The sequence below is a fragment of the Drosophila grimshawi genome, unplaced genomic scaffold, assembly GCF_018153295.1.
Source record: "Drosophila grimshawi isolate 15287-2541.00 unplaced genomic scaffold, ASM1815329v1 contig_1377, whole genome shotgun sequence".
Lineage (NCBI taxonomy): Eukaryota > Metazoa > Arthropoda > Insecta > Diptera > Drosophilidae > Drosophila > Drosophila grimshawi.
The window spans coordinates 22,765,633-22,778,645 of NW_025062900.1; the positions used below are offsets into that span (position 1 = coordinate 22,765,633).

General features: G+C 33.9%; 1 protein-coding gene across 1 annotated transcript; it reads left to right on the top strand.

Annotated features, from left to right (window-relative positions):
• Positions 1–10,339: 10,339 nt before the first annotated feature.
• LOC116805711 lies at positions 10,340–11,551 on the top strand. Its single transcript, XM_032739468.1, has 2 exons — positions 10,340–10,658; positions 10,717–11,551. Exons 1-2 carry the CDS (start codon positions 10,405–10,407, stop codon positions 11,405–11,407), a joined length of 945 nt encoding a protein of 314 aa, XP_032595359.1. The 5' UTR covers positions 10,340–10,404; the 3' UTR covers positions 11,408–11,551.
• The last annotated feature ends 1,462 nt before the right edge of the window (positions 11,552–13,013 follow it).

The window sequence follows — 13,013 nt, forward strand, 5'->3', positions numbered from 1 at the left end:
AGACCTGATCATCGAAGTCCATAAGTATGTAAATCTGTGTATTTAATATATATAAATATTTCAATGTTCAATTCCCGGCAATGGAAAGCAAATATTGTTTCTTTCTAAGTCTGTCACCCTGTCTTTGTCCGCTTTTGGCATTTACTGAAAATTTTCCACACCGACTGTTGGCACATGTCGGCATTTTTCTTCGCTCTCTGTACTGCTGGCTAACATTTACACAGTATGTGTCTATGTGTATGCCAATGTGTGTGTTTAGTCATTGAGCTCCACAGTTAATCTAAAGAATATTCTCGCCCAAGCAGATTGAATGTAGCTTTAAAGCGGTAACTGAGAGTTTTATGAAGCATTTCTCCTTAGCTTTCGAAATTTATACAAACAGTTTGAAGGCTTTTGTGGTCACCTTTTTATAAGCCATTTGAACTATATTTAAAAAATGATTCAAGCCATGTAGATTACTTGAGCAACAGTAGTTATTCTTTCAGGTTTAGTTGCCTGGCGATAATGTGAATCATAATTTAAGAATAATAAGATATTATATAGTATTACAGATTATTAAAAAAATGCTTGCTCTACTTCCAACATGTATATGTGATAATTTTGTTTTTATCATATTTCTTTTGTAAATGATTCCAAGTATTACTGCCCATTAAATTAATTAATATGCGCTACATTTCATTGAGAAATTCGAAGAACATTTTTATACATTTTGTTATTTTTTTTACGCGTATTTTTAAATATTTACCAGCAAAGTTCATTTTCCCTGCGGCTTTCGCTTTATTAAGTGCTTTTTATTAAAAATACTTGGAATAGTAAGCAAAAATAAAAATGTTGTGAAAAAAATAAAGGTACACAGTGTATATTTTTCTATACAACTACTTTAGTCATGGTTACGTGTCTGTTGGCTCAGGCAAAAGTGTGTGGAGAAGAACGGAAGTAAGCTTTTGGAAAATCCGCTTTTAGCAGCGAGCCAACGGTATAAAAGACCGCCGTAGAAATACAGTAGACACGTGTAGTCTATGGAAACAATTAAATACTTAAAAATTAATTAAATAGTGCTTAGGGAATCAGCGAACGGTATGCCATGGGATTACATTACATGAAATTTTATCATCACAGCAAGCAGAAGCCCACATAGACATTATAAAGTCAATCGCGTTATTAGCAGGCATATCATTTTCCGTTTTTTATTCAGTCCACATTTCTCATTAATTAGCACAGCAGAAATGCATTTCTTGTACCTGATGCCTTTGACTGGCCACCGCAATCCACAATCCGCAGTTCGCAGTCAATGGATTATTATGCATACTTTTCGTGGCTCTTTTTACCAATCCGCATCTGAGGTAGATGTAAATTCTTTAACCATTCGTAAAAATCCAAATTATTCCGCATTAAGCTCTTAAGCGAGAATTCTACGATCTGAAGTAGAAAGTCACTTTTCACATTAATTACAAAATCTTGCGTAGTCTGTATGAATACAAAATGTACCAAATTTAATAAAATATAAAAAATAAAACAGATGTGTTTTCAATATGTTTTGATATTTGAGCGGAATCAAAAATGTACGAAGTTAAAATGGATAAAATTTTATTTTTGTTTATTATTTTTACACCTTTACTTTCTGCGATTTATGGGACACTTTACATGCGACGTGCCAAATTTATTAACATCGTGGAAATGCCAGGCATTTCGTTTAAACAGCTGAGAGTTGACTTTAAAAACATTTTCTTTAAACTGTTTTAGCTTTTGTTGCAGCTATTGTTTGTTATTCAGGTTGAAAGTTTTTCTAAGAAGTGTAACGTTAGCTTAAAGGGTGGAGCTGAAAACTCGGCTTGTGTTCTAAGAAAATCAGAAAAATTTTAGCTTTAAGTTGGAATAGAAAAAACAGAAAACTCCGACAAGTACTAGGAAACAAATAAAAAACAATGGCAAAATGGGCAACTCAGTGCATATATTGACCTGCAATCATGCAGACCCATTTCGACAAGTTTTCTAGGTGCATAATTGATCGGAAGCAATTGCCTGCATCGAGGCTCCCAACTGGTGCACTGCAGGATGGCAAAACAGGAACAGGACAGAGAAGAGAGGAAGAGAGTTTTTGTAAAGGCCAGCTACTGTAGCGATAAGTGTGTATTGGCTGCACTGAGCAATACAAATTTTCCAGATTCCCTTTTATGCAAAGTATCCCTATGCAGTGCAATTAAAATCAGTGGCTGCATTGCAATTGCCTTCCAATTGTGGGTTTCATTTGCGATTCGAAAAGGCCATTGCTGCATAGGCATCATATGATTTCAAATCCAATGCGAAATTGAACATGATTGAATCCATGAGCTGAAAAATGCGTTGTTGAAGTGTGATTTTGTATAAATGTAAAAATGGCAACGGTATTCAAATAATATTCAAACGATATTATTGACATTTGGAATTTATGCACCGTATTCACATTAGGTAATTATGTCTGTAGGCGCCATCCAAACAGCTTTGTAGTATTATTCAATACTTAAAAAGTCAAATATGTATTTAAACATTTTGAATATTTTGAAGTTGACTTGTTTGGGTAATATTTGCACTCAGTCAACGTAAGCTTCATTTTTTCTATACATTTCATTATTAAAATATTTTCCACGTATAGCAAAAAACTAACTATAAAAAGGTAAACTAATATTTTTTTGTTTCATTATCATATCAAGTAAGTAAATATCATTTATCAATAAATATGATTTATATAAATATAGTTTGTATGTAATCCTTTAAAACTTATACTAGAACAATAATTAATATACAATAATATATTTGATACACAATAAGACAAAAGTCCGTCAACAGTTTCAGCATCGACTTATCAATTTGCCAAATGATAATAAGAATGGGATTAGAAATTCCTGCAAAACATAAACACAATTGAGAGAGAAAAGAACAAATCAAATAAGCCAAGAGACAAACGTTAAAGTGGATTTCATGCAGCTAAATGATAAAATAGATAGATATGGACCCAAGAAGCAACAGACCGTGACTAATTTAGTGTTGTTAATTTTACATTTGGCATAGGAACGTCAGCTTCATTAAATTTCTGCAAATCTCAGAATTAGTATCCAACAACTTAATTGTTTTTTTTCTTTTCTTTTTATCTTTGCGGTCATTACGCTTTAAAAAATAATATGGCCACTTCTTTATGCTTAGGAAAACAATAATAATTCGTCGACAATGTTACTAAAACCATTTTGCTTGACTCAAACATATTTTCCACTTAATAGTTTATAATTTCTGCTTTTACACAAATTAATTTTTAATTGATATTTAAAATTCATTTATCTATTTGCCTATTTGGTCACATTGATGTGGTCTTAGTTAAAAATGAATTAGTTTGGATTATTTGTAATTATTTATTTAAGGGGTCCAATTGTTGCCCAATTGTAAATGATAAACACTTCAAATATTGCAGAAGTAAACAAATGAATCGAAAAATGAATTTTAATAAAGTCTGTATTGAATTATTTTTTGATTATTGTCCAGTAATGTATGCAAGACTAACTACAATTGTGTGTTTTTGTGTTGTACAAAATGAGATGAACTGGCAGGTGCTCAAACAAATAACAATTTAATTAATAATAATATGGAGTGTACGTCTGTAATTCCATACAATTTTTAATAACATATAAATTTAAGGGCACACACGTGCGAATAAATAAATATATATATAAATATGTGCTTAAAAAAGTGTTTTTCATTTGATTACATTACTCAAAGCTCTGATCAATTTAATATTCATTTTTATCGACAAACTGATGTTCACCATCCCCAAAAGTAGCCTTCATAAAATTCAAATGGAAATATAGCGTGCATAAATTACTGTCATGCCTGCTCTGCACCTTTCTCAATGATTTGGATACAAATATTGATGGGTAATAATAAACTAAATAAGAACTCAATCCCAGCTACATATGAGTACATGTCTGACCGTTACCCTTTTAAGTCAAGTGGCCTGTAATCCATTTAAATGTCGGACTCAGCATTATCGATTTATTAATAACTTAACAACGTTCAATTGTATAATATCTACTATCCTAATATGCCATTGGCTGTTTTGAAATCGACCATAAATAGCATGCCAAAAGCTGTTGTTATGGTTCAGTGGATTCTTTCTTTACATTTCCATATCAATATATTATTTGTGCTGCCAGCATTTCGATCCATTATAATTCGATTGTGTTGGCCACATCTGTAGATTTCACCCTTACAGCAGGCAAAAGAGAAAACTACAGAATGGGATATAACTTAAGGCTGTCACTTATTTAAATTCAAAACATGTACACGGAGATTCAACTGCTCAAACTGGCGAACCGCCCATTACATATATATATACATCAATGTGCACATTTGCATTGCTTAGGTCGTCTTTTGAAATATTGACAAGAGCGTTGCCGAGCAATAAGGGTATAAATTTTATCCATATTTGGTCCCTGCACGATTGGCTGAACAAGAAGAATATCATAAAATTTGACACATTTAATGGCATTACGAACGCCTCTACACTTTTATGCTCAAAAGCACACAGAAAATCAATCAATTATATTGAAAACAGAAAAGCTAAAATTTCTTCTTCTTAGCTTGCTTTCCAATGGCCAAGTTCAAAAGAACAATTTTTCGAAGTTCAGATAGCTGTGGTATTTACTGTTATAAATATTTAATGTACAGTCTCCTAGTTTAAAATTAATTTCATCGAGTGTTTGCTATCAATCGCAAGTAATATCAAGAAAATTGTTATTCTCTTATAATAATTCTTTGTATTTTTTGTGGGAATTACTTTAAATATTTGCATGGATACGAGAAAAATGAAATGTGATACTTAACAAGTCCCCTAACAATTAATGAGGTGTCCAGACAAAGATTAAAGATTATATTACTTATACGCTATTTTATCACAAAGCAGCATGGCTTACATTCAGAAGGAGTATAACTATAAGATCTTTTAATTCAGAGGCAGGTCCAAATTCTACACTGCAGTACCTTTATCAAATCTGAATCTCCATTTATGATTATGATATGATCACCTCTATAACAACAATAACTTTCAATAGGTCACATTTTTACACCAATTTCATGTATAAATTCAAAGATTACGTGTAAGAGCATTTTTCCAAGTCTTTGTCTGAATATCCAAAACTACAACTTATAGGCGTGATCTTACTTACTCTTATCTTCTAGTCAAAATCTCTCGACGAGACAATTTAAATCTAATGTGGTTTTTCTGTTGTAACTTGCAATAGGTGTTGTATATAATTAATTTTCAATTAGCACCGCAACAGTCATCAGTCAAGCCCCAACCAGAACTAATAATGAGCTGGGAAATTAGTGGCATCAACAAAACAAACGCAATGCATACAAATAAACAAACAAATATACAAACAACCGACAGCACGTGCCACGGCAGACATCTTACTCGGATGCGTGACTTTGTATTGAAGAAGGCAATTCCTGCGGAGACAGGTTGTATGAATAATGTCACTTACACTCAGCACAAACATAAACACAAGTGCCAACTCGCACAGTCTGGCTCAAGTGTCTGGTAATTTATTTCGCACCTCTCGGCAACGACTGACAAATGGCACGATAATTTGGCATGACTTTGACTCTAGTATTTCAGTGTCTTCCCACATTCATCATCATAGCTATAGTTGACTATGGAAATTAATTAGATTTTCTAAATTCCACGACGCACTGACTAATCGGTTATTAACTATGTTCAAGCATCTTGTGATATGTTTTGCAGATTTATCTCATCAGAGTTTCAGTTAATGCGGCGATTGGTTAACTAAATTCAATTTAAAGGTGATTCTATATGACTATTCAGACACTGCTCTGCCTCTGTTATGATTTCAATGAATTGCAGAAGCATGATTATATTTTGAATTAATTTTTGCAGGCGTAGATCAAAGTATTAAATGAGAAATGAACATTTGCCACAGTGTGGTGGGAGACAGAAATCAGTGCTGCAACTATGCTTTTTACATAAATCATTATTGAAAATACATAAAACCAGAGCTGAGTGCTATTTAAAATAAATAATCATTTAAAGTAAATAACGTATATGCCATATATGCATTACAAGATTTATTTTGTTATTTTTATGGCAGTGTCCATCGCTTAATAGTACGTTCGTATCCTCCATTCATGAAATATTTAATGACATTCTTGATTTGAGGAGCGGATGTGGGAAGACAATGAAATTGCTTGCTTGGCCGAGACGAAATTGAAGTTCAACAAATTGTCACCATGGGAATGCTAATCAAGAAAACTCTGACCAGGAAATAATTAATTTCAAATCTGCGATAATTGCAAGAAATTATCGCACTCAACTGCAGAAGGTCTAAGTACATTTTACACATTTCTATTGTCTGAAATTAATTTTAAGAGGTACATAAATTTTAAACATAATATTAATTTTCAGTTATAATTGACTATAAAATAAATTAATTGTGTAATAACAAATGTTCATACAGAAACGTTCTTCAAATAAGATGCTTAACTGAAGCTTAATATAATGGAAAGTCAAGAAAGCAGAGGAAGTACTAAGAAAATCTCCGTTGACGTCGTTGGCTGCAAATATTATATTTTTTTCGCGTCATCTGCCAAAAACCATATTTCATTCTTTAATGTTCGAGTGCATTAAAAATTGAATCTCAATGATTTCAAGTCGTTTGAAATTCAAAAGACTCCAGCAGCTGTTGTTCTTGCTGTGCACATTTGCATAATTTTACAACTGGCCTGTAAATTTGTCATCAAAAAAAATACCAAACAAACGTCAGCAGCTGTGGCTTGAAAGTTTGTCCGTTATCGGCGTTATCCTTTTCATTCAGTGTTGCACGCCTGCTGACGCATCCTTTTGAATGAGCTTAGTCATGTGGAAATACTGACAAAGTTATAATAGGCTCCCAATGCACATTAAAAGGTGCAAAAGATTTCTAAAAGGAAACAACTTTAAATGCAAGTCTTGCTTAGTTTTAATGAGCTTTCCTGCAGCAAAGAAACTCTCGTAATTAGCTGAAAGGATAGTTTATATAATAAGAACCCCAACTACTGTTTAATAATAATAAGTTTCAAAATCATCAAGTTAACTTTAAATATGCTACGTTTTTAAATACAACTGATTGAATTAACTTCATCACTCATTTGGTTGTTGTTGCTTAAATAACTGAAGCTGATAAAGAGTAACTAACAACAGATGCTAACATTATTCTTACTGACGACGACAAACAACAAAAATATCTGTGAAAGGCTTCGTTGTTATTTCGATTAACGTTCCACAGTTGTGCGGATAATAGGACTCTGATGTAGAAAAATACAATCACAATAATGGTTGGCGTACACAACTAGACTATTTACGGTTGACTCTAGAATAGAATCCGGAGTCAGAACAGCAATGCACGTGCAAAACCGGAAGTATGGCGAGCATACAAACTTCCTGATCCTTGCAACTAATTCTAGGCGGAAGTATATGTTGCAAAGCAGCGGAAGTGTCTTTTTCTCATCAATGTATAAATGTGCATTCGAACCGAAAAAACCTTGCAAGAATATTATATTGGTTTTACATATTTCATACAAAGCAGCAAGCCTAAAAGCTGTGATGCCTTACAAATTTAACTATCTGATAAATTAGAAATCAGAAATATTGTATATACACTTATAAATCTAGAAGCTAGTAAGACGTTCAAGCAATCTTAAGTTTACCTATCAAGAAAGAAACTCAGATTAAGGAGTCTGATTAACTCTGGCCTACATGTCCAGTTTCACAGTTGTACTTAAATGAATTACTTAAATATTTAACTTATCTCATTTTAAATTAAGTTCAAATGAGGTTCGCACGAGAAATCCAATAAAAGAGCATCAAATTATACAGGAGGAGCATGTAGTCAGCATTCTCATTGCACATCGCATCGTCGGGCTGCAATCGAATTAATTAAATTTAAAATGCTTTTTTTTCGCTTTTTGCTGTCTCTTATATGCAAATTTATTGGTTTTTACTGCTCTTCAATGAGCTGTAATAAAAGTGCTCTTTTTAACTTTCAATTGGCATTAATGGCTTGAGAAGACCACACAAAAGTCAACTAACGAAGCGCTAATTAAAATAAAAGTATAAATAGATGCAATATTGAATATTAAAAGTGAGTTAAGTTCTTATTATATTCATATGTTATTATACTCTGAATCGATTAAAAATGGGTAAGGTAAGGTGTAGCAGTCAAAACTTAATTATACTTCTCTCACAAATACGTCTGCCTATTTTATTTTATTCACACGGATTGCATTCTTCTACTTCAAGCTGGTGAACGATATCGATATCATATGTTAAGTACAGAGTTGCATGTTAAGTTACAGATGTTATTTTACAGTCTTAATACTACACTAGTGGCCTCCCACAAAAGGTATAATGGTTTGTGCAAATTTATGTAACAGGCGGAAGGAAGCATCTCCGACTCCATAAAGTATATATATTCCGGATCGGAATCAATAGCAGAGTAGATCTATCAGAGATCTATAAGGTAGATAGACTCTTTTAATATAGGTTCTCGTATACCTGGCGCAATTCAAGTTTTCTTTATTTTATCGATAACTGCCACAGTTTCTCGAATATCGATATATTTCAATTTCAGACAGCAATAAATGCCACAATTTTAAAGGCAGTTTCTTCTAATTAATACATAATATGCATATGCATATCGGTGACCAACTGCCTAAATTTCAAGATCGGATAAGAAACACTCAAGTTACGGTCGAAAATATATTATCATATTTATCATTTCGTATGTATGTATGTATATGCACGTGTTCGTAGCTAACCAGTTCGGGCTTTTGATTAAAAATTTGCGCTGCCTTAGTTTCTTTTTACTCTGTAGTCCCTGTGCCTGCCTCAAGAAAAGATTGCTCCTACAGACCAGCTCACATTTGGGTGTAACACTTTTAAAATACAAATTTGCCAATAAAACTAGAATATATTTAACAGCTGGGTTCAGGGTATATCGTAGTGAGCTCACTCGACTACAGCATTCTTTGTTGTTTTTGAAAGGAAAGACTTAACTTGGAATATAAAGTAATTAATAAATCTAACACAGATTCAGACATTTTATAGCGGAGTCTAAATGCATAAAGCACGAATTGGTTATTGGTATTTTTAACACTATTTATTCACTTATATTAAGAAAAATAATGGCTTTGTTGAAATTGAATTACATCGAATTGTGAATGTGAATCATTGATTGTGAATCAATGTAAATCACCAGCTGATATTTCAATAAATAACGAGCTCTAACACAAAAAGTTACGCAAAAGCTTATTCCATGAAGAGGATATAATGTGTCAGTCGCACACTCCAACAATATGACATAAATTTCGCACTGGCGCACATCAATCATAAAGATAGATATTTATTAGCTCCTTAAAGTACCCGCTCTAGTGGGGTTATATATGAAACAGTGGCTATTTTGCGCCTTGTTGGGCGCTTAGTTTTGTTATCAAAGTATAGTAAGTGGCATGATTTTTATAGTGACTATTATTTTATATGACGATTAAATAAATTTTCAATAGTGTGGTAAACTTATGTTTTTTATCTATTAATTTTTTTCACTCGCACTCTGCAACTCACGCTTTATTTCTGACTTCTTAAAGTTACGCAATTTATTGATTCTCTCAATTGTACATATTAAATCTGCTATAAAGCGAAATTTAAGCGACCAAATTTACAGTATTTAGGGTTGTAAATGTAACCCTTGACAAGTGACAAACGCATTTCCAGAGATGACGACATTTAGAGCGCCTCTTATTCAGTTTTATTGTTGTTCTGTTTTAATTAAAATCGTGTCGAATTATTGTATGGACGTGGTGAGTATGCCAACTCAAAAATAACCCTCGTCATTGCGCCCTGGCGTTTATTTATAATGCAGAAAAGCGTGACTTTGTATTGAATTAGATTCAGTATAAACTGTAGTAACGACCCATGCATGTACTTAGGTAAATCAATGTTGAGTTGAAGTTGAGTTTGGGTTTGCGGTTCAAGCTTGGCACTTCCACAACAGACAATAATTGGAAGGCATATTTTACAATAATTACACCGACAACTCGTCAACAACTTTAGCATATAACTGTATTAAATTGGGTTCAAAATGCTATAACTGAAGTAAATTTATAAAACTTAACAATGTGTTGATTTATATATATATATGTTATGGATTACATCTGAAATAGTATATTTACAAAATATTATTAATTGTTTGTATAGGCGATGAACTAACTATGACAAACTCATAACAGGCTCTGCCTTCGATGCGATGTAAGCTTCACAGTATGTATATTTTATGAGGAAAACAAAAGGGCGGTCCCCTTCCTAAAACTCTATAAGACTCATTAAGGATGCTCTCCTGGAAATCGGTCAGTCTCACATTGATGATATTTCTGCTCATTGACCTGTGGCTTGCTGCCTTAAGGCATGACTTGTTTGAGCTGGGAGTGGACAATCAAACCGAAATGCCTTTGGCCTGGTTGCAGCAGCACCCCCTCAAATCTAACAACCATTGCTGGCAGACAATGCAGTGCAACTTTGTGCAACTGATATTTCACAGTCTTGTGACGCTGCTCGTCTACAATTTGGTTCTTATTTTGATTGGGTAAGGGTTGATTATGTAATTCACTATTGACATAAACAACAGAATTCTCATTTTAAAGCTGGCATCTTCACAAGAGCGTTTCCTGCAGAGCTGAGCGCATGATATTGGTTATACACCCTATTACTCGAAAATTAGAGCCTGCTCCACTCGTTCTTGCAACTACTCAAGAGACGCCACCTTTGCGACCGGCTCGTTCTAAGCGGCGTACAGCGCCAAAGCCTCCGCCACGTCGATTACGTAACACTTCTGCGGCATATCCCAGCCAGAACGATCCCTTTTCAACAGTGCAGGTATGCTGCTATCCGGATCAATACGAGAGTTTGCGCAGAAATCTAAACTGTGTCCTCGAGGGACTGCAGCAGTCAGCCGTATCTCTGTCTTTTCCTCGGTCCAACTGCGCTTTACCGCTTCCGCTTTGCAATACTTCACGCTTGAGTGAATTATCCTCCCAGTCATCATCGACTCGTTTGAACGTGGAACTGCCAAAGCACAAAGCCAAGTCCCGAAAATTGTTTCGTAAGCTGCTCAAGCGACTGGCCAAACCCTTTGGAAAAAAGGTAGGAAACGCAGTTTGCATAAGCAGAAGCAACAACAACATCAATAACAGCTGCAACAAAAATGGAATGCTCCATCCCATCTGGCGATGTTTTAAATTACGATCCGGTCGCAAGCAACAATTCGAACTTCAATTGCCATCAAGTAGTAGTTCGGAGTCGAATTGCAGCTCCTTTTGTTTATATGCCCATTGAGCACTGACGCCCATCTGCATTGGGATTATAAGTGCAAATCTCAATTCAGGCGGTGTATATATTTTTTACTTTATTTTACTCAAAAAAAGTATTAAGAAAAGACTTCTTACCATCCAATTAATTTAACATTATATATTTATACATATATTTCTAACCATTGGCATATATTCGATTCTTTATTTCTTATCTGTACCACATTTGAGCTACAAATTAGATTTAAATAATGTATGCTCAGTATATTTACACACAATAGCATTGGGGCATGTGCCTCAGCTGAAAGCCGATTGCCCACACATTTTGGTCAAATTCATTTAAGTCAAAAGCTAAATCGGGAAATGAGCACTTAAACGTCGAAACCAAATTGCTTGAGCCAGAGCCGAGCTGTGATTTTTGCTCCCTAATTTGGCATGTAATGCGTGTAAAGGCATTAGGCCTTGCTATTGAGTTGGTTATTGTCATGGGCATTTCCTTTTGGCATTGGCATCTAAAGGATGTGTGGGCTCATAATCTTGACGCCCAAGAGCAGAATGTTTGATACACCCCGCACATGAATGCATTTAATCCACTTTTATTTCGGCTTTGGGGCCTGCGACCCTTAGTTGTAATGCTGATTGTGTTGACACATTGACTGTTGTTGGCGAACTGGTTACTGAATATTTAAGGGGCTCTCTGGTCGTTGTTACCTTCCCCAAACTTAGCCCAAATACATAAAAATTCAATTTGATTTGTACAAATTGACCAGCACGTTCTCCCAATCATTTATACACACACGTGTATGACGAATCCACATTTATCTGTCTGTCCAAATTGTGTTGCAAGCGAAAGCTAAAAAGTTTGATTTTCTTTTCTATGTAACATTGATTACCTGGAGGTTCAACTCTAAGTTTTTGGCGGGCTGTCAAGTTTTCAAATATTTTTTTGTTTGCAAATGCTGCTTTGTGAAGTCTAATGCTCTAAGCGCTCTACTTTCCTCAAGTCAAACTTCTTGAAGTTGCTGTATGAGATTTTGAATTCATCGCAATAAATAAAATTGTAAGAATAAAATTTGAATTTTTATGTGGTTTATGTTTATAAGCAATAAAAATATCCCAATATATTCACTTTTTATGACGCTAACTGAATTTGATTTAATTCATATTTTTATGATTTAATTTACCACGTTCAAAGTCTAAGAACTTTGATTATATCCGCTAAGCAATTTTTTATTTTCGTTCAAATATCGTTATTTAAAATTTTTTATTGCTCGTTAAACTGAATTGCAAGCTTCTCAATCCTTTAACATCAAATATAGCTGTTGGAAATAGAAACTAAACTGTCTGCCAGTCGAATTTTCTACATATTTTTATGTATATTCATTTTGTATAGGCCACTTGTAATTATTTATAGGTTTAAGACTTGTACACATCTATATCTCCAAGCGGAAGTGGCTGCATTAGAACTGCACCAAAGAGTTTCGCAAAAAAAAAGTATTTTATGAAGGTGTTTGCAAATTCTTAAATATGTCTGTCGTGTCAGTAAATACTGAAATTATTTTTTCGAAAACTGCAGCCAATAAATGTCTCTAGCATGTAAATAGCTTTTGTTAAAAAATGCTGAAACTACAAAA

Bases quoted from the DNA above. Each gene is read 5' to 3' on its own strand.
- LOC116805711 (XM_032739468.1), top strand. From the start codon at position 10,405: ATGCTCTCCTGGAAATCGGTCAGTCTCACATTGATGATATTTCTGCTC. The intron at 10,659-10,716 runs GTAAGGGTTGAT...CTCATTTTAAAG, and splicing joins TTGGTTCTTATTTTGATTGG to CTGGCATCTTCACAAGAGCG.